The 24,203-nt window shown below is 26.0% G+C and overlaps 1 protein-coding gene across 12 annotated transcripts in view; it reads left to right on the top strand.

Annotated features, from left to right (window-relative positions):
* The window catches only part of LOC129968455 (protein still life, isoform SIF type 1-like), a 145,089-nt gene that overhangs the window by 80,947 nt on the left and 39,939 nt on the right, over positions 1-24,203 (top strand). For 8 of the 12 annotated variants that reach the window (XM_056082330.1, XM_056082332.1, XM_056082331.1 and 5 more), the window contains 3 exons: positions 352-530; positions 18,174-18,313; positions 19,716-19,983. In XM_056082330.1, coding sequence (XP_055938305.1) covers positions 352-530; positions 18,174-18,313; positions 19,716-19,983 — 587 coding nt within the window. The remainder of the gene's footprint in view (positions 1-351; positions 531-18,173; positions 18,314-19,715; positions 19,984-24,203) is intronic. The other 4 variants (XM_056082333.1, XM_056082340.1, XM_056082341.1 and 1 more) reach the window with 2 other exon arrangements.

Genomic DNA, 24,203 nt, shown 5'->3' on the forward strand with positions numbered 1-24,203 from the left:
ATTATTTTGTTAGATGGCCACAAGAATATGTGTCGTTGAAAAGTAACTTATAAGGGATAAGAATATATATATTTGCACATTTAACTTTAAAAAAGTTGCAATTTAATAAAAGATTGGAAAATTCAATTACTTGATAACATAAAAGAAAATTGTAATTGATTGTCTAATAAGGGTTAAAATTTTCATAGTATTCAGTAATTTCTTTCAAAGAAATGAAAAATGAGTTTGCTTTTAGTATTTGTTTTCTGATTCAATAACAGAATTGATTTTTAATAACATAATTGATTGATTTGTTCTGTACCGTATGATTTAAAAGTTCTAAGGAAAAAATCTTTTCTTTTCTTTTGCAAGGAGCAGCTTTGAGTGGCAAATGCAGCACCCTACCATTACCGCCTTTCAGTCGCCATCCCGTGTTGACCTCCGGGGGTCTATCTGCAGGGAGTTCATTCGAAATCAACCCACCGGCTTCTATACCCCAGCAACCTTCCATCGAGAGCACCGATTCCCGCATCTACCTCACTTCCTCAGAAGTAAGATTTCTTTCATTTACGATCTCTATTTAAGGTTATTTTAAATTTTTAACCCACTGAAAACGTATATTCAGTGGGTTAAAAATTATTTCGCAGTACCCATTAAATACAAATATTCAATGGGTAATATGGTGTGCGTGTAATGTGACTAAAAAATTATAGTTGCTTTAAAGCAACTTAATAATTTTTAAATGAAAGATCGACTATTCTGGCTGTTCATAAAACCATGAAGAAAACTCAGTAATATTTTCCTCACCATTAGAAAAAGTAACTATTTTTCATTTAATGATTGTGTTTAAGATGAGTCTCATGAAAACTTTAAGAGAGTGTCATATATATATTAAATCAAATCAGCATTACGTAAGAATACATAAGCTGGTGCATCATATGTGATGACAAGTAAGCCATGTTTCTCCAAAAGCAAATAGGTAATATGCAATGGTGTAACTATCAGCAGTAATCACATGATACCATGAAGACAAACATGCGTTGATCACACTTTCTACATAGAATATTACGAGGGACAGAAAAAAACATGTTGAACTTCGTATGTCCCATATCCTAGCTACACCACTGTCAATATGAGTCAAAAATACAGCGACAATATGGAGATATTCTACAATAATCCTGAGTATACACATGCATATAGTTCAAAAAGCAGTCGACAAAAAGGACCCAGGGTTAGTGCGTTTTATATCACGAAAGATTTTCAAATTGAATTCAGGCATCGCATAATCAACATTTTGCATCACAGTCATATAAACCATTTATTTCCCAATCTCGATTCATTATAATCGGGTATTTCTGTACTTTGTGTACTTTCTATAGCATTATATTGTTGAATAAATTTGCTTCACAAGTCAATTATAAATTTATTTTCTATTATTCGTATTGTATCTCATAAGAATATATTCACGCACATGCATATTTCGTTTCAGCGCATATGCCATTAAATGCTCGACGTACATTAAAGTTTCTAGAAATCCATACAAATGATATACATATAATATTACACTATGTGTATAATTAATATTGTGTTTTTCTGCACAGCAGAAGTTCCCAAGCTTTTTTGATTCTTGGTGTCTTTGGTGCCTCCAGATTTTATTCTACGGTAATCTTTTCTCAAACTCTAAGCAGTAATTTTATTGCAAAAATGTCAATAATTTTTGTTTAGGCTAGATAAAAATAATTAAAACAAAGGTCATATAAAATTTTATCTGACAGAACTTAATAAACATAATAACCACTTTACTGATTATTATATTTATCACTAGAGATCCTGTTGATCATTACGCTTTAATTAGTTAATCATTATAATCATTTTCCCTCATGATGCAATTGAACTGATTACATTTATGCTTGTTTCCTTTCCCATATAGATTTGCGCACAATACTCCGATTTTATGACATCAATTGCCAACAACCGAACTTCATACAAATAAGAAGAATCAATTAGAATTAAATGTCTCTAAGTTTCAGTGGTTATATAAACTTATATGTTTCATGGCATTTTTGTAAGACATGCAATTCTTCCTAGTATTTCGCTGTATTCTTTTGTAAACCGCTGCTATAATGTGTTATTGTAAATTTACTTTTATTTCAGAAAATTAAACTAGGATGTGAAATTTTTGTTTCATAATTAGCTAAAATGTATGTTAAACTTTATGATCAAGTCTAAATTTGAAGATCAATCTACATATTAAAAATCAATAGCAAGTACCAAGGTAATAAAAAAATTCCAGTTCCGAGTCAAAGTACTATTTTGATTTAGACAATTTTCATTTTATTATTGAAGTTTATAACCTCTAGGTATGTTAATGTTTCTCCTTCGTGAAATTGAATAAACATTATTTCAAAGTGCATTTTATAAGAGGAAAAATACAATAGAATGGATCAATAGAATCTGTACTGATTTCGCCATTTTTAATTTTATATGAAAGTCCGTAACCCATAGATATATTATCATTGGTCACCTGGTTCCAAACTTCTTTCGCTTTTCGAAAAAGATTGGTTAATTATGTTTAAAAATTAGAGAAATTTATTTGCTCAATTGATTCGTTCAATTGTTAAGATTGGAAACTTAATTATTATGCAATCTCCCTCGAAAATAGAGAAGAGGGCAGACGACTATTGTTGCCGCATCTAGGAGTCATGAGTTTCATTAAAAACAAAAAGTAGCGAATTCGGCCAACGGTTTGGGCTATGGTAACTATTTATTTTGTCAACTATTTCAAGTATATATATATATATATAGAGAGAGAGAGAGAAAGATGATCAAGTAACTGGCCGTCTTAGAAAGCTAGTAATTTATAGAAACTAATCTTGTTTTAATTCAACCAATATTAAAAATTTCAAAATTGAAAGATTTATAAAAATATAGGGTATACTATGTCATTCAGAATGGCTCAAATATTACAATGTATCTGTAAGAAAGCATTCACAAGACATTTAAGTAATGCAAAAAATTATATTAGAAAACTGGATCAAAAGAAAAAAGAATAATAAAACTATATATTTTCTGCTTTTTTTTTGGGGGGGGGGATAGCCACGTGATAAATATTGATCTAAAGCACTAAGTCAACATATATTCGAACTTGATATAAGTATTGGAACATTAATTATTTTCTTCTTGAATTTTTACTGTCTAACATCTGTAAGTTCATTCTCAACAGTGAAAAAAAATTGTTTTGGGGGATCTTCAGCAAACTACGGTAAGTCGAATTATTTTGTGCTAGATCAAAAGTGTTGATCAGCATATAATAAAGATTTTGACTGTAAATATGAATGAAAATTTTGTAAAAGAAGTTAATTAAGAGTGAAAATTATCTTTAAATATTTCCCTGGGTAACTAAACTATCATTTCCAATAAATATGCAATACAGAAACAAACTACATATGTATTAGCAAATTTTTCTTAAATTTATTTCGGAAAAATTCCCTGCATGGAAATCTAATAAAATTTCTCTTGTAATAATACTGAAATGTTGTAAAAAAAATCTAAATTTATAAACGGTGGGCTCTTATATCTAAAATCGATGTCATAAAATTAAACTTCTCATAAATAGCTTATTCTCAGTTTAGTTTCATTTAGTAAAAATAAATAAATAAAAAAAGTATAGGATTTGTTTGAATTGAAGAAAAAATTCTGTAATTGATCCTTCATCAAAATTCCAAAATTTCCTTAACTTATAGAAATGACATTCAATTAATTTTTTAAATTTTTAAGACGATTGAAAGACATGCAAATAGTACTTAAAGAAGGGCATTATTTTAATATAAGGAATTAAGAATTTAATATCCGGCAATGGTAAGAAAATGTTATTTTTTAAAATTATATATACAATACTCAACACTAAATTTTCATTATTTCTCTCCCCACATTATGCAGGATATCCACATTAGTCATGGCCCAATAGATGCTTTCTGAATCGTTAGATATACATTACTTCTAATTGGTAAAGTATTCTAAATGACATAAAATTATATATTTTATATTATTTATGTCAATATAATATGTCTGAAAAATTCAAGAAGTACGAATTTTTATAAATCACCGATCTAGTTAGTCATAATATGTAAAATAGTTTTGATACACTATTATTTTGAATGAAAAAGGTTCACTTCTCTAGGATCAAAATTAACTTATTTATGAAGTTTTGTATTTCAATATTTTAAAAAAATAAACAGCCATCTAGAGGACATTGATTAAAGAATATTCTTTTAGATAATCGTTGAAATGGGGTGAAGTCGTCTAAAATTTTGAAATTCTAAGCTTCATAGTTCGTTTAGTTTTTATCACAGAGTAATCGAACTTTTTTTTTCCTCAAATGTTAACGTATAAAAGATATTTTACTAAATATGATCAATAATACCGAAGAATACATTTGGAAAACTTAGATTTTCGTATTTTTTAGAAGTATCTTTTATAGAGTCAAACAACCTACAATACTCATATTCATCATTTAAGGCCTTTTTTCAATTGCAAATATTGATTTAACTCTACTAATTTAGAAATTTTCAATTGGACCACGATTAAAGTAAATGCGCTGTATATAAGCTCTAAAACTAGCCGTTCTAAATAGGCGATAAATATTTATTTATTATTTAAATAAAGATTCTGGAATATCAGTGCTTGTCCGCCTATAAATTTTTATCAATTGTTATTAGAAAACTCTTTTAAACACACAAAGAATTTTATCACAACCCAACGGTTTTCAGATAGAATATATTTTGAAAACTTCAGATTAGGTAACAAAATTCGAATTCTAGAAAAATATGAAAATAGAAATGCAATTATGAATGTTGAGGCATCTCAGACTAAGTGTATGTACTTATCCCATCGAAAATATTACACACAGAAAAGCAGGCAATAATTTGCATTATAATTCATGATCAATGATTCAAAAGTATAAAATTCATAAAAATAAATCTAATCTTTTAACTCTAGCGAAGTATGAATACTTATGATTTCAGTGTTTGTTGTTATTAATAACGATACAAAATTTTTATTCAACATTTATTGGTTATGCTAATATAAATGACAAATAACAGAAATAATAGAATTTGTTATAGATGTTAAAATCAAAAGGATTCCAAACTTCTTTGCCGCTATTCTAACCAAGCACTTAAAAGATTTGAAACGCAGTGCGTAGCATTCTGATTAGTAACTAGATCAAAATTCAGCTGATTTTCGATTATTTATGATTGCAAAATTTATTTCAATTATGAAATTCATTGTGATAAAAATGAGTTTAAATTATTAATTAGCTAGGTTAAACGTAAAGAAAAACCTATTAAGTTTTTGATATTTTCAGAAATCACATACAAGTATTTAAAGTTTCATTGCAAAAATTTTGAAGCATTCTTTAGAAAATGTCCTGAAAATTATTTTTTTGAATCAAATTAATAATTTGTATTTTTTGATTAAATTGATTTAATTCACAATAATCTGTTTCTAATATTTTCATACAGTGAAATATTGGTGAAAAATATTTACCGATAAATCACAGTCGCATTATGAAATAGGGTTAATTCTTATTTCTTTTATTGAATTAATAAGTTATTCAGTATTCTAAATATCAAAACGTAGTTTCTTTAACTTCATAACTGATTATATCAAGCTATTAAAATGACTGAAAGTATTTACACTGAACTCATTTTAATTGCTTCTGACAAGCAGATTAATGCGCCATGTGTAAATAGAAATGCTATCTTTGCTGTGATTATTTTATAAGTTGCCGTTTAATTATATTACATTATTATAGTAATTAATTCATTCCTACTGAACCCTATATAAATATCGTATGAAATTATAATTGCAGAGTTTTGCATCTTGAGTTGAGATACTAAAGATTTATACCTTATGTAACTGAAAGAAGAAAGACGATAAGACTTCAAAATAGTGTTCGAGTATATGCATATTTGGTTCAGATGAATAAAGGATTTAATTCCTTTAGAGTAAAATTGTATTTCTTATTTCAATTCTCGAGTTTTACAATTACATATAGATCTTGTAAGTTTCTTTTAAACAAATATTTAAAAAAACCTTGATAATAAGGCCTGGTGTTTTTTCATTAAATCAGTTAAATATATATTGAATATCTTAGGTGCTTTTTATATTCTCGATATTAAAAATTAAATAAATTTCTCAACTGTCATCCTTTTGCTTTTTCTCCTTACAAAATTTCTGGCTACATAGTTTCTAAAATATTTTTAAATCTGCTGGATTTCAAGAACAGCATCGTCTAAAGCAACATCAACGAAAAAAATTTCAATTTTGTTTTTTGTGCGTATATTTAATCGAAACATAAATGTGAAAAAACATATCCTTTCAATTTCTTTAACTTAGACTTCTTTTAAAATTTCCGATAAATGCATAACATCTATAAAACAGTAAGTTTTATAAATCTTATTTGGTATGGAATTCGATTGATTTTAATTCGTAAATTTTTCAATTCAGCTTTAAAAACATTCAGGCTAAAATAAAGAAATCTATCAATTTTTCCCATTGTAAAGGAACGTGAAATCGTTTATAATATTTAATTAACAACAATTTAAAAATAAACAAACAATTATGTAAAGGCACATATTAAGTTCTTGACTTATATTTCATTTCAATATCTTAATTATTTTCATCGAAAAGTTTTAAGAACTGATATATTTACTTTTAAAATGAATAGACTTACTTTCTTTTGAATTTAATGAAATAGCGGAAACCTTAAGAATGCTTTATCTGTGAAGTTTAAAAAAAACTTGAATACAAAAATGGATTCTCCACTTTAGAGCTAAGAATGAAAAAAAAAACTTGGAAAATGCATAGGGAGTTAAAATGATATCGAAAGTCCTTCTGTCTATTATCAAGAATTAAATAAAAGAAGGCTTTAATAATTTCAGAAAATAAATATTCTGATGTGGAAATTTTTCTTTAAAAAAATCTTCTATATTCTCAGAGAATAAACTGTTGTTTCCATGACTTTTGATGCGTATTTTTAACAACTGTTAGATTTTAATATAGAAAAAAAACCCTGTAGATTTCGTACGTCGGAAGACAAAAATTATTTTTAGCAAAATCAAATATTAGCAAAATAAATAAATAAATAAAAAACCTTGGGAAATGCATAGGGAGTTAAATGATATCGAAAGTCACTTGTTTATAATTCAAGTTTTATTAGCTTCTTCAATAAAATGAGTGGTAAAGCAAGTAGTTCGTGAACAAAATTTTATTGAAAAAATATTTTAATATGAAATGGACCTAAAATACAATTAACAGTAAACTATGATCCTTCTTTTATTAATTCGTTAATCAAAGACTTATAGAACTAGTCGTCTCAGGCGATCAGCTGAAATGCCAGAAACACTGGTTAAAATTTTCAGATACATCATTTAGATTTAGTTCACATCCATGATTCTATCAAATTGTCTGACATCAAGCGTCATATTAAAGTTCTTTTTGTGTATATGAACTTTTTTAATGGAGATTATCCCATAACATCATGGACTTATTAAAAATATAAATATCCGATTCATCTAAATATTAAGACATTATATCTTCATTTTTTTTATTTGTCTTAGAAACTGTATAGATAGAAAAAATAAATAGAATCATTCTTCTTTAGCTTTCAACAAAGGGAGAAAATCACGCGATCAGATAGGTGATCAAATGATGAAAATATTTAAATTTCAGAGCAACAATCTAATCTATAATTAAAAATTAGCCAAAAAAATGTTTTTTATTTCAAAATTCAGTATAAATTTCCGTAGTTATTAAATTGAGGCCTTTAAAAACAATTTTTTTATATTTTAAAAAGAGGCGAAATTTATTTTTGTTTAATAATATTTGTGGACGTTTTCGCGGAAAAACAACAAAATTCAGTTTAATTTTTAATTAACTGAAAATTTAAAAACAATCACTCAAAGATGAGCATTTTCACCCTTCCAGGTATACATGTGCCAAATTTGGAAACTGTAGGTCAAACGGTTCGGCCCTAAAAGCGCCCCCTCTACACACACACACCTTCATCTTTATTATTAGTATAGATATTTTATAATTGTAAGAATATCATGAATGGTATGCTTGAAGTATATTGTTTTCAAGTGTAACCTTAGTAAATCAGCATTCAGTTTTGAGCTGTGATAATGCAGTTATCAAAACCCATCAACGAAATTAAACTCCTCCTGTTAGAAGTTTAAAATGCTATCACCTAAAGAATTAAAATACAATGACATGATAAATATTATGAGAAGTAAAGTTGGAAGTTTAAATAATTCTTACTGTATTTTGCTTTCTCGATTTTTCATTATATGAAATATTTTAAATATACTCGGCGATTTATGAAATATAAATAAAAATATTATTTAATAATATTCTTTTCATTATGAAAATAATCTTCTAAAAATGGGAAATATTGTTTATTGCTGTTTCTGTAGCAATTCGATTTCTAAAAGTGCGTATCAGAATTGCCATTAACATTTAGTTATGATATGCGAGGTCACATTTTCTGTTTAAAGAGTTTTTTTTTTTTTTTTTTTTTTTTTTTTTTGAAAAACGAAGAATAATAGCACAATGTTATAAATAATGCAAGTTTTCTCAATATGGAATAAAACATTTATCGCTATTTTTTCGTGTTTTTTAAATCTCCTGACTTTATTCGCACATTTCATAACAATATGAAAAGCATATATATATATTTAATTAAATTGCATGCAAGGCGCAAACGAAAATATAAACAAAAACATGATGATGTATAAATTAATTTCATTATTAAAATACATCTCTAGTATTTTTCAAACGTATTAGCTACCGAAGAATAAATTCATCTCCCCTTTATTCTGTCTTATGTGGTTTGGAAATGTCACCATATGTTTTATAAAAGAGTAAGCATATTTTTTTCTAGATTCAGAGAATTCAACCAGAGTGTTTTCTATTCATATACTTTAATAAAGGAACAATAATAATAAAAACAAAAAATCTTACTTATAGTTGTTTATAGCCCTTTAACAAATTTTAAAATGAAAATTCATAACTTGTGTTATAAAAAGAAAGAGCAGTTTTACATAAAGGTAACCTGGATAGAAAAATTTTCTTTGACCTATTGCTTATGGATAATCTATTTGACCTATTACCTATTTCTTTTAAATTTTTATTTAACTGTTATATAAAGAGCTTTAGTAAGCAAGGAATTTCTTTTCTGGCTTTATTCTGAAAGATAGGGAAAACATATACAGTACAAGGAGATTCCTTCATCTCTGTTGCAATATACATAACACGATATAAATTTTATGTGCCTAACTTTTTTCTTTAAAAAAAAAAAGATTCTTGGCAACCACATCATCTACAAAATTGTTTTCGTTGTAAAACTACTTAAATAGTGTATTTTATATTATCGTCCTCAAGAAAATTGCTATTTATACATTTTATTTCAGATATCGAAAATATAGTTTATTATACCTACTTTGGATTTTATTCTTAAAAATAATGAAATTCTTTTTTTCCTTTTAAATTTTTTGAGTTTCGTAATGATTCTACATAAGCTTGAAAATGTCTCCATGTCTTTTAAGATGGGATGTACAGTCGGAATGAAAGTCTAAAAATTCTTTTTCATTTCCAATTCAAAATACAAGTAGTGAAACGCGTTTCACTGACTAAATGCTTCCCAACTCTAAGCAAATATTCGATTGAAGATAAACGGAATTATAATATTTGAGATGGAAATTAAAAGACATATTTTTCCATAAAATGAATCTAATTTTTATATGCAATTTATGCCAGTCAAAATTAAAAATAATTTTAAGACACATATTAATGTTAGTTCCGGCTGTAATCACCCAAAAAAATTTGATTTGATTGATTAATTAAAAAATATATATTTTTCCAAACTCAAGTATATCTATTATCTTCTACCATTAAAATGATAAAATTTTCCTGAAGATTAAAAGTTAATAAAAATAAAATTTCATTAATCATCAAATATTGTTTGTTTTTTTTCGTGAAAAATATGAATTGGAGAAAATTTCTTGATTTTGAGGTTAGATATTGTAATTGTGGGAATAAAACTTTTGTTCATAGATAATAAAAAATATTTGTAAATAGTTTAATGTTTAATAGAAATTAGAGCTTTTCAGTTTCACTTTTTGAATATCTGAATGTTTGAATAATTGTTTCATTTTTGTTTAATTTTATTCAGCTTATAAAAGGCTTAAATTTCAAAAAATTTCCAAAAGTTGAAGTATAATTTTTGAAAATTTTTTCACACTTCTTAATTCCTATTCATTCTTTTCTAGTGATTTAAATTTTACTAAAAATCTTTTGCGAGAATTATTTAGAAAAAAAATGTCAAAATATGAAACTGTAGAGCTTCAATTCAATATTTTTAAAGAAAAAAAAGAATTTATTATCTCTTTTTTTTTCTTTATGTTTGATTTTTAAAGGGGATTATGTTTTCTCTATGACGTACTAAATTTTATGAATCAGGTATTACGTATTCATAAAAACCAACTTCTTCATTTGTATTTTAGTTGAATTCAATTTTCCAATGAACGTTATTATGTATTAGCCATTTCTCCTCTGACGTAATTTGAGATACGTGTGTGTGGATAACTCTCAAAAAACTCTAGTTAAAATTTTTCATCCCGTAGTTATAAACTACTCTAAATCCCCCACTCCCCTCTGCTACCTCTGGGGTACACGTCTCCATGGGAACACTCCTATTCAAATGCGAAGAAACCGAGTTCGATTCATTCAATGACGTAAACTTCATTCTCGATGACGTCATTACGGACGGTGGGGATGCGCAGAGAAGGGTGCGCGCACGTGGGCGATCCGATCATCATCATCACCACCAGCAGCAGTAGCACAGCATCTTGTTACCTGCCAACAGAAGACAGCGGGATCTCTGTGCATATTCGTTAAATTTCCATCTGCGTAAGGTAGCTGTTATGAATGAAGGGTAAAGAGTAAGTTTACAACTACTACCATGGGGTGGAATCAGAAAGGAATACTGAGGAACCGATCGTCGTCTGCGCCCAGGGCAAGTTCCTTCCCTTTTCATCCATTTGGTGCGTGTTATTTTGTATCGGGTGGAATTTTACTCATCGAAGGGAACTTTCGATTTTGCGCCCTTTTCCCTTTTTCTTATTTCCTCGGTTGAAAGGTTGAGCGCCAAACCACCTCTCATATAATAAGCACTTGTTGATTTAACATATTTTTGAATTTCAGCGGCTTTATATTTCTCGATACAATATAATTTCAAATAATTTAGTTGTAAAATATCTTATTTTATTTATTTCAAGAAATGAATTCTGCACTTGAAATTTTAAAATAATTAGATTTTTAAATCAGTCCAGCAAAAGGGTTTTGCTTTTAAATCGAAAAAAAATCTTAGTAATAATTGTACTGTTTAATTTATCACCCATATGTAATTTAAATTATAAATGATTCATAAAGCTAAAATTATCTTCGAATAAATTTTATAAATAAACCAAGAACTTACCACTTATAAAATATATTCATAGTTTCAAATAGTATATGAGAAGAAAAATCCACTCACTTTAATTTCATATATGAAGAAAAAAAATATTTTAATGAATATAAATATAATTCTTTTTTATTTATATCTTTGTAGTAGTTTCTCATTTCCGTTTCTTTTTTGGAAGCTAATTCCCCCCCCCCTTTTTTTTAAAAATTTTAAATAATAGCTGATATTACTTTGTTAAAAAAGATTAGAATAATTAAAGTTGCAAAATTCAAAAGAAATAAACAGGAGATGAGCAATAACAACCTTAATTGATTAGTTTTTCCATATTTCAGTAGTCATTTTTTTTTTTTTTTGCATTTTTTAATTTTGAAATGACTGATATTTACTTCATAAAATATTTGAGATACATAACAAAAAAATTTGTTTAATTACTACTAGTTTAATCCATTTTAAATAGATTTTTTTTTCTCTTTAATTTGCATTTTTAAATAAACATTTCGGCAACTTAGGGATAAAGTGCACTATTCTTCCAATTTATTAGAAATCAAAGACATTTTATAAATCTGAAATTTCGAGAAACTTAATTTCAGAATTGTGATAATTACTATCCTGGAGATTTCCATTAAATATTTTAGTTTTTATCAGCAATTTCCAAACATTTAAAGTTGTATAAAACTGAATTATTTAATTATAAAACTAAACATAATTCAAAATATTAAAATCTTAAATTTTATACAATTTTAATATCGAAAAATGTTATTAAAAATCTTAAAAAAACAATTCCGATAGGAAAAATAAAAATACCTTCACCAATCAAACATTAAATCTTTTTATACAAATTTCCTAATTTTTTTCAAACCTAATAACGAAAGGTGCTTTAACGCTTCCAACAAAGAATTATTGTATTCAAGAATTTTTTTCGTAAGTATCATTTTATAAATTTATTATATCATACATTGATGAAAAAAATTGCATAAAAACGTAGTTTACCTCAGTCATTTTAATAAAAAAATATTTGCATAAAATATTTCTTACACCTTTTATTCTCTTTTCTACTAAGAAATATATCGTTTTATTTTTTAAATATAAGGTAATTCAAAAGTTTTTTTTAAATTAAATAACAAATGTAAAAAAAAAATCGTTTGTTACAATGAGCTCTTAATATAAATTATTACGAAGTACTTTGAATAACAGTCAAAATATTTCATTCATTAAAAAAAATTCTTTAAACCATTACTTTTATTTCAATAAACTACGCGGGAGTTTTGAAAACAAAGCATACTAGTTTCAAACAATGTAGCTCTTTTACAAAAGATTCTATCCGATCCTCCGTATCGATGAGGATAGTAATTACAGTAAAAGCCTCCCGATCGATTTTGTCTGGCGGCCGTTGATCTTGAAACGGAGATTCTGAAGAGAATAGAATCCAAGGTCTGCTCTTAACGTAGAATATGTTTTTCTTCCGTTTCGTAAAAACAATACATTTTTAAAAGCATGCAATGGAAATTTTTAAAAATGTAGCACATTGTAATGGAAAACTTAAATAGGTAACAGGGCTCTTTAGTTCTTTCAACGAAGTAACTTATTTTAACTAATAACAAAGTAATTTTTTTAACTGCTCAATAAGAAAAGTTTTTCAAAATTGTAATTAAATATTTAATTAAAAATTAATCGACGTTCTAATGTTTTTTTTTCTCAGTAATTTCGAAATATATCACTACATGCAAAACATTTTAACCACTTTAAAATTTAAAAAAATAACCTTTCAATAACATTTTTATTTCCATATATTTTTTTCGTAATATTAATAAATTTTCAAAATATTTTAAACCTATTTTACAGCTACATTTTTCTTTGTTTTAGTCACTTCATTTATACATCCATACGTTGCATAAATAATAAATTTATACGTGTTACTACTATAATTAGGAGTAAATTTTATATATAATACATAGATAGTCAAATATCACACTTAAAATTTTCTGTGTCCCATACTAGAGATTCTAATCTCATTTAATTTTTGAAATTATTAATTCTGTTTTCTCAAAATGAAATAGAGTAATATTTTATTGATTTTATATAGATTAAATAATTAATTTATACAAAATCTGTAATACAAGAACAATTTTTCATATTAAAGACTGGTATAAAAAATTACCGCTGCACTACAGATAAAGTAATAACAACCCATTATGTTTTCATTAATATATTTGACTGTTCATCCTCAAAAACATAAAAGAAATTAATCACTTCTTTTACTTTTAAATAAAATTTATACTAAAAAAGTTTTCGCGTGTCTCACAATTTTTCTATGTTATAGCTACATGATTTAAAAAATTGCTATTTTGCAGCTATATATTAATTTTATTGCTGATACTAGTTTGATTTACAATAACGCATTGTTCTATACATTACGAAGCATATTACAACTTATTTAGTTTAATAGAATTAATGGCTCTAAAAAATAAAAAGTAACTTAAATATCTTACAATAAAATGCACGCGATCCCTTTTCGGATTCTTAAATATTTATTTATTCAGTAATTAGATACAGAAATAATATCATTGTATTTATAAAAGACCGTACAATCAGGAAATTTCGAAATGTCAACAATTTTAAAAAGTTGTGTTGGTAAAGCTATTTTTCGCTTACTTCAAATATTTTTAAATTTTTAGTTCTTTATTTTATACATTCATAAAAAAGTTTAAGATTTAAAAAAAAAATGTTTCTACTTTTTTTACAGTCTAAAAGTAAATATTATTATTATTATTATTTTTGTATTTCGACGAGTTGATTAAAATAAGAATAAAATAGAAAATATTTTTCATTAGAAACATCTATGAATACGTAGTTAACGCCAAATATAAATCGATACCAACATTTTGGATAAATGATTTATTAAATTTTAAATGTCTGTATAGTAATATTAAAACTTTGCGAACTTTATTAAAAAATTTTTAGAATTAACATTTTACTAAAACACTTTTAGACTAATATTAAAACATTTAATCTGAAGAACAAAAAGGATTTTAAGACTTAACATTTAGTCTTTAGAGCATCTGCTAACTTGAAACAACCTTAAATCATCTTTTTAGTAATTTAAATGTTGTTAAATTACTGACAGTTTATGATAAAATACATTGCTGATAAATTACTGACTGTTAAGATGATAAAACATATTGATACGTACAAATACTGATTACCATATTTCAAATTTATTACCAGAAGATTGAATTGGATTATTAGCTCGTTATATAAATTAATAGCTTAATTACACGTAGTTTATTTATTGTAAAATATTTAAATGTATGAAACCTATCAAAAATATGTTATTCCAGAAAATAATTTAATCACGAGTACTAATAGCAATTACCTACTTCAGTATACATTCAATTACCAGGAGTGTCACTTTTTATATTAGTTAATTCAGATTTCAATGCTTTGCAAGCTTGAGAGTAACAAGATTTTGAAACTGAACAAACAAGTTATAAGCTTTCTACTAAGGTAATGTTAAAGACAAAAAAAAAAAAAATGTTTTTAGATTTTGATGTCACAACTTCAAATTGGGTGGATACTCCTCTTGATTATAAGCTTGTTTACGATATTGTACTTAATATTTTTATTAAAAAATTATATTAAGAAATCTCTGAAAAAATAGTGACTATTAAAGCCACAGTCAATAAATAAATTTAAATGACCTTTTAAATTTATTCATCCATTGACCTATAAACACTATCAAAAAGCATCATCTTGCTCAATTTTGCTTTATTTCTGTATCAAAAAAGTACTTCAAATATAAATATTCTTAGAAGGCTCCTTAATATAAGCAAAACTATCTCTTTTATGAATTTTAGTATTTTGCTGCTTTAGATTTCAGAACCAATCGCATCAATCAGTAATGAAATGAGTGAAAAAGGGATACAACAGTTTAATTTTAAAAAGAATTTTTGCAAGATTTAGTTCTTATTTTACACATCATTAATATAAAATGATGTGCAAATGGAATAAAATAGAAATTGAATAAATTCCCATGTCTCCCCCAAAACGTTCTCCAATGTTCATTTAGTTTGAATAAATATTTTTGTTTTTGTTGTTTTTATATTAACTCATCATCCTCTTCAAGATACAATTATGTTAGCACAAAATAATTATCTAAACATTGGAGAAAAATTTATGGATATAACCAATAAATGGATAAAAGAAGTAATAAGTTATTTTGAAAAAGTAAAATGAATTTGTAATATAATAAAACTTTATTCTTCTTGCTAAGCCAAAGATAATTTTTAATAAAATTTTCAATTTCATGAATAATTATTTATGCATTTCTGTATTTAAAAAAATTGCTATCAAAGTTTTAAGGCACTATCAGAAAAATAAGTACTAAAGTTAAAGTACATCAGAAAACTCCTTTTTCAGTTAAAGTTATCCCTTTGTTTCAGAATGTAATTATCATAAATATTCGCAACTTTTATCACCAACCTTTTTTTAATGTCCTGCAGAAACACTAACAAATGCATCAATAAACTTTCAAGATCATTGTACTCAATAACAAATAAAAAAAATGAGAAATGTTTCATACTTACTTTAAAATCAAATGTGTTATTTAATGAAATATTAATATACATTTATACAGGAAATACAAAGAAAATATAAAATTAAGTGGACAAATTTAATATTTTTAATGATATTGTATCGAGGGGGGGAAATTTCCCAGATATAATGTAAATCGGAGTAAAATATTTTTTCTTCGATTTTTGTTCTACAATATAAAACTTCCAAGCCACCTCCACAAAATATTAATATGCTGATAGTATAAAAGAATTGATAAGATATTTTTTATTTCTGATATTCTTTTATTGGAAAGAAACTTGACATTCTTTAAAAACACTTTATCTATTAAGAATGGGTAATCTCCATCACTTAACATTCAGAACTCAATCTTTCAGTTGAATTTTATGCAATGTAAAATCTTTTCAATCCTTTTAAGTATTTTTTCTGAAATCTTTCTTGTTGTTTTATTCATTAGTAGGATGAAATTTGAATAATTTGAAGCTTAAAGGAGTAAAATAAATATCTGGTTTATCCGAAAATCTGATTGAAAAATATTGGTCCTAATAATGAGTACATCAAATGAAATAACAATTTATAATAAAAAATAGGACCAAAGATTAATTATTATTATATAATAGCTTTAATTAATGATACACTATTAATAAATTAGCAGTAAGTTATTTTAATAAACATAATAAAAAAGTTAATAATTCTTAAAATATAAAAATTATTTCAGTAAGGTAAATAATGTTAGTAAACACGCAAAGGGAAGCATCTTCTATAAGCAAATTATCTAATGCGATGCTGTAGTATTCAATATTGTAACGTTGTACTTTTAACAGTTATTGCATGTCTATAACAATCGTACAAGAGAAATGCAAAAGAAACCAGAAAAGTATAAATTCGTTAGAATCATCATCTAACGAATACATTTTTTTAATATTAGTGTTTTATATTAAATACTTCGTATTCCAATAAAGTTCTTTAGAAATGAAAGCATTAAATATCATTCGCTTACTATTACTGAAACACAAAGTATGAAGGAATTTGACTAATGGTAACAATTCAGGAATAGAAATAATTTATAACTGTTTTTAATTTTAATTTCAAATTAGTAAAATGAATAAAAATTCTCAGAAGATATTTTAAAATTATTTTGATAAAAATTAAAAAACCTGAGTGGAAGATTGAAGAATTTGAATTAAAAACACTCGAATTAACCAGATTCTATTGCATTAATATACCTTCAATTTTTTTCTCCATTTATGTGTATACTAGACCAAATACCTTTATTTACCTTATACCTTACTTACTTATAAGATATCAACATTATAACCAAAGAAACTGTGTGTAGAGGGGGTTTTGAATAGAATAAGAAAAAATGAGAAAGTTTCCTATTTTATAATTAATTGAGAATATTCCATTTGAGATGCCTTAGTAAATCTTTCACCTAACAGAAATGTTTCTAATCACCTGATTCTGGATCAGATAATAGAGATTTCTGTGTTTATATTAACAATTATTTATCATTCGTTTATACTTACTTTGAAGGATAAAATTTTATTTTTATAATAAGGAATGTAAAATTCTTTCATTTGATTTTCTCTATTTATGTACATGGGAGACCAAATACCTTTACTTATACACCAACCTTATAACCTAAGAAACTGTGTATCGAGGGGTGTTATGTTTGGAATAAGGGAAAAAAGAAAGTTTCTTACTTTATGATTAATTCAGAATATTCCATTTCGAATCTGTTACCTAGCAGAATAGATTCAAATTACTTGATATTGGATCAGATAAAAAGATTTTTGTGTTTATATTGACAATTATTTATCATATGTTTATACTTATTTTAAAGGATAAGATTTTATTTACTAATTACGAATGTAAATTTCTTTCATTTGATTTGAGTACCTATTCATTTGAATTTTTTTTTTTTAACATCTTCTTGCAAATTGTTGTATTATTTAACGTTCCTAAGAAGCGAATTTCCACTTGTAGTGGTCAGAAAAACAACATGAAAATCTTTTCATGGATTAAAGAAGTTTGGGCGTGAAATAAATTGTTAGCATGCATCTTTCGGTACAATATGTTTAATAAAAGAATCTTTTTTTAGATCTCGGACGATGACAGGCTTTCCCTGACCACTGCTTTGAGCGAGGAAGAAGATGGAGAAGCCAGAAACTCTCCCTACAGAGCTCGATCGGGGTCAGCTGCTGCCTCATTCAACTGCACAGGGGCCGTCAGGAAAGCAGGGTAGGTGGCTGTTCTGCGAGTTCATTGTAACTTTTTAAGAAACCTTTTTCAACAATATATATTGTTTTTGCAAGTTTAGTTTAGTTTAGTTACATTAACGTCCCGTTGTAAAGCAACATTAGAGCTATTTTGGAACGGACCTCGTAATTTTGAACCGCGGTCAGATGACGAGGACGACACCTGAGCTGGCACCCCCCTCTCCACACCACTCCACACCAGCGGGAGGACGTCTGGCATAACGGATTTAACATGCAGATGCGGATTTGCGGATTTAACATGCACAATTAAGAATGGATTAAATCATAAGATATTTTAATTTAAAACAAATATTTTCCAATAAATATCCTTGAAACCAATATGGAATGAGTTTGAATAATTTATAGAGAATTTCTGAAATGTTGCTTATGAGCATACATAAAAATTTGGAAGCAAATTATTATTGAATTATTGCATACATATTTTAGCTTTCTTGTTAAGAAACAAAAAATAACAGATAAAATACAATATGAAATAATTTGATCATCTTAGACATTAGATTACTCATGGAATGCGATAAATAAATTTTGATAAAAAAATCAGTTTAAATATTTTTAGAGATCTCATTATTTAAATATTGTTAATTCTCTTAAATGCGAAATAACTTAAATTTTTTTGCGTAAGATTTCAATAACCACAAAAAATATCAAGTTGTTAGAATAAAATTATTGCAAATAAATTTAATATATAATTGCTAAATTATCTAGATAGTTACGATGAATTCATTAAGGTAACGTGAGTAATAATGAACTAATTAATCACAGAAAAAATGTTTACCTGAATATCTAAAGAATGGTCTAATCATACAATAACATCATATATTAAAAACAACATATTGCATAATCCTTCCAGATGAAATATTTATTTGTTTTCACACCATCTACAAAAGATGGCGATTTATCAAATCGGGATGTTGTTTCTGTTAAATTAAATTATTCTATCTAGTCTATTAAATCATTTCTGAAAGATTCATCTAATTATCAATTTTTGGGCTGAAAGTAAATGTTTTGAAATCTTATTTTTTTCAATAAAATCCATACATTTTGTTAATTTACTTAAGCACCTACCACCTGAGTTATCATTTCTATTGAAGATTTCTTTGTATGTACCAGATGGATTTCATATAAATAATCTCATATAAATCTCATATAAATAAATCATTTTAAAGATTTTTCACAGTAAAAAAAGTCTTCAATATATCGTATAATGCAGAATTATGTATATAGTAATACATTTTCTCCCATTTAACACAAATTACATTTACGCGACAAAAGAAAAAAAAAACTCAAAAACATATTTTAACTGTAAACAATCTAGAATATGGGAAATTATTTCGAATTCTGCTATTTGTTTTTATTCAATATAGATTTCTAAGTGTCAAGAAGTGGCTCTTACGAAAGAAGCAACAGGTCGAGTTAGCTCGGAAACGAGGTTGGAAAGGCTATTGGGTCTGCTTAAAAGGAACAACGCTGCTTTTCTATCCTTGCGACAACAGAGACAACCGGGCTATCGACACAGCTCCAAAGCATCTGATCATAGTAGATGGTGCGATCATGCAACCAATACCAGAACATCCAAAAAGGGATTATATTTTTTGCCTCAGCACGGCGTTTGGGGATGCTTACTTGTTTCAAGTAAGTTCTTGTTGCCATTTTAAAAATTTCATTCATAAATCTTTTTTTTAATTTGTATTACGCATATTCTTGACACAATTATATGTTTTGCCAGTTTTGGTTTGTAAGATTTAAATAATTGAGTTGTTCAAATTAAATTGCACGAACTTAAATGCTGTGGAGAGCGTTCTATTGCAACAAATAATACGAAAAGTATTTCAGATGAATTATTCATAGTTATTAAATAAAAGAATTAATGTAAAAAATTCGAAGAAATAAACATAAAATAGAAAAAAAAAACTGAGTTTTTGTGATAAACTTATTCTGCGCAGAAGCCTCATAATTAGAAATCAAATGGAATCAGATAAAGTCATTGAAAATTCGAATAATACGATTCAAGAATTCTCATCTATGAAAGTTTGGTGCTACAAATATCAAGTAGCTCATAGTGTTCCCTGAATGTATCAAAGTTGTTGAAGCTCTGTGATCACAAAACATGTTAACATGCCGCAATAATTTTAGAAGTCATTTCAAAAATTAATGCTAGTTAAATAAGTTTCTGAATAGCTTATTATCTTCTCTTATCTTCCTAATCACTTAAGTCTTTTGAACATAAGCTAGTGATGATTTTTTTAATTTTTTCTTAAATTTTTGTTTATTTTTTATTTTATTAGTTTTAATGAATAAGAAACAAATTATCTTAGATACCTGCAGTTCAAAATTTTCATTATTAATTACTTTAACTAACTATTAATCATTTTATCAAATTATTGGTCATTTGAACTAATAAAAAGCCGTTTATAGACAGTTAAGTTGAATTTGAAAAGATATGTAGTTTATTTAAATAGTTTACTGTGCAAAATATCTTATCTTATAAAAAGTGTTGTTTGTGCTTCTTGTTAATGTGACCTTTCAGCAAACCACCGTGCCTTATCATCAACAAAAAGATATAGCTATATAAGAAACAAGAGAAAACTCAAAATAATAATTATTCTGTTCTAAGATTTGTTTTTATTTTTAAACTTATGAGTTCCAAATTTCCTATTTTATTAATTTAATATAAGTAATTTTACACTTTAAAAAATGCTAATCAATTTTCTTTATAACTTTGAGAATTAATTATAATTTTTAAAATAATTTTTAAAAAAACCGATAGTTAATAGAAAGTTTACATGACTTATTATTCAACTTAAGTTTAGAAGATTTTCTTTGAAATGTATGCTACATTTTAATAATGTATGTAGAAAACTAAACATATAATAAGATAGAACATTAAGTTTCAAAGCAAAAATGTTGTTTTCGAAACATAATTAAATTAAAAGATCACAGAGTTTTGGGCAACATATTATAAATGCTAAGACCAAATGTCATAATTTTTTACAGAAAATGCTTCAATGATGTTAGATATTCTATTATAAAGTGAATCAAGTTAATGTATCTGTTTTAATTGTATCCGTCATATAAAGATATTGGAAAATGATCATTAATAAAAATTAGTATTTAAAAATTACAAAGAACTGCAACACAATTTTTTTTAATATTAAGTCGTAAAGTTACTTTTCTTGAATATTTATACCTATTTTGCTATCTGTCTATTTAGATATAATAAATATTATGTATATGCAACATTATAAAACAATATTTTTCGTTATACTTTTATATATCTAGTACTTTTTTTCTATTTATTTAGAATTCAATTGCATTTTTTTTTCCTTCAGAAAAATCAAGGAACACAGCTCAATTTTAAATTCACTAATTTGAAAATTAAGTTAGGCGTGATGAAAAAGAAATAAATTAAATTAAAAGACTTTTTCACATTTTGAATCATTTTCTCATGATGTATTGTAACTTGTTTGTTGTTGGGGGATGTTAAATAAGAGAGCAATTTTATTTGCACTTTATAGACAGTAGAACTGAAAGCCTACTACCAACTTATATAACTGATGAAACTCCATTCACCCGAGTTTATAATCACTTGAAATTTTAAACTGAAGTACTTATTTTTTTCATTCAAAACTTTTGCTTCCAATAATTTACCCTTAAAATATTTAAAGTTAGACGAATTTCTATTTCATATAAATGTTTCTTATTCTAAATTTCTGTTAAGATCAATATATTTTAAATGCTTCTTAAAATAAAGTTATAATTTTCATAGTTGTCCACAAATATTGAAAAAGAAAATAATCAAGTATTGCACAATTAGGTAATTATAAATGATACGAAGTTAATTTTATTTCAAGTGTAATTCGTGAAAACCTAAAACATAACTGGTATGCGAACAATTACTTCTAAATTTAAATCTGAAAGCTCATAAATATTAATATTCTTCGAAAAGAAAAAATTGGAATATTATATAAAAAGCATCAATGCTGAAATAAAAGTAAAGCTTATTGTAGAAACAAAGTGCATATTTTTAAGAAAATGAAATGATCCTAAAAAATTTATTTAAATTTTTCTATTTCCAATAAATAATTTAATGATTATACAATTTAGAAAAAAGTTAAATCTTGCTAAAAGAATCAACCAAAACATCTATATTCATGTAAAAATGAAATTAGAATTAAGGTCATAGATTTTATCTTTTTTAAAATTCCTATTAATTTTTTAAAATTTCTATTTATATAAAATTCCAAATTTTTAAGTTATACCTATATAAATTCATTCTACACTGACCAAAATACCTTTTTAAATTCTTGTTTATATTTATCCCTCTATGTAATACTTGAAAAAAAAAACAGTTCTTCTTCTCTCTTTTTTTTGTAAAATTTCATCAATAATACATGAAATAAAATCTAACATATGAATATATTTAGCTAAAATAGTAAACAACTTTACAACAACATCTAAAACAATATTTTGTTCCTTATTGAAATTTCTAATAAGTTACATCTTCGGTATCTTTAAAATTATGACTTACAAATTTTTGAAACTGAGTTTTCTGTCGATTTTTTTTATTTAAAATTAATTATGGTCCATGCTTTTACTACAAATTAAACAGGAAAATGCTTTTACTACAATTCATAAAATTAGGATAGATCACTTTCACATTTAATTGTAGGCGTTAAAATGAATAGATTTAATTCTCATTCCGAGAATTTTGATTTCATAAATATGAATACCCATTTTGGACTTCTCTGAAAAATTGTTCACATTATAAAATCATTCAAATCATAATTATTTTTACCGTAAATTTATATTTTTAAAAAATTAGAAATATTTAAACTTAAGCACTAATATAAATTATATTTCTTTTTGTGAGCATAAGTAATTAAAATATATTAAGGCATTATCTGTAAAACATTGCCATGCTTTAGTAGAAGAATACATTTTGGGCTTTTCTGAAAAATTGTTCACATTATGAAATCATTTAAACAATTATTATTTTTCCTTTAAATTTTCTTTTTAAAAAATAAGCAGAAATATTTGAACCAAAGGATCAAGATATTATGTTTTATGTGGACGCAGAAATTAAAATGCACTAAGGCATTATCTGTAATACATTGCCTTGCTTTGAAATGGGAATACATTTTGGGCTTCGCTGAAAAATTGTTCACATTATGAAATCATTTAAATAATAAATATGTTTCCTTAAACTTCTCGTTATAAAAAAAAAAATCAAAAACATTTAAATTTAAGGACTAAGATATTATGTTTTTTATGAGCATAGGAAATTAAATATGGTAAGGCATTATCTGTAAAACATTTGGAAGAAGAATACAGTTAAGAAGTAATCTTAACCTTCAAGAAAATATACTGCATTCATCGTAATCTCTAACGTACAACAATCCTGCGCGAAATATTGCGCAGTTTTCTCCAGCTCATACCAATCGATCAAACAAGTCCTCTCACACGCGCTGATCCCGGCATACAAAACCCTTGATTTTTCAAGTCCAACGGGGATGCAGCTCAATTTGGGATGGAACGCTCATTTCTTGCAGTAACAGGGCAATTTGTTCTGGGATAAATGACTTTTCCCCTTTTACAAATAGGAATTACCTCATTCGATTCTGGGGAGCGAGCGCTGCGGAATTTTATTTTTCTTCCACCGCTTTGAAATTTTCCTTTGAGTTATGTTCTGGAATGATTTCATTTCATTCTTTTCATCTAAATATATTTTTTAAAGTTAAATGTAAATGTTTTATATAATAAAAATGCATTTGTATCAGATTAAAAAGTAGAGCACTAGTTTAATTGTTAGTAAATGCTTATCTAATGACTTTGTGTAGGTTCTTCAGAAAGCT

Source organism: Argiope bruennichi, chromosome 5 (genome assembly GCF_947563725.1).
Source record: "Argiope bruennichi chromosome 5, qqArgBrue1.1, whole genome shotgun sequence".
NCBI classification, from domain to species: Eukaryota; Metazoa; Arthropoda; class Arachnida; order Araneae; family Araneidae; genus Argiope; species Argiope bruennichi.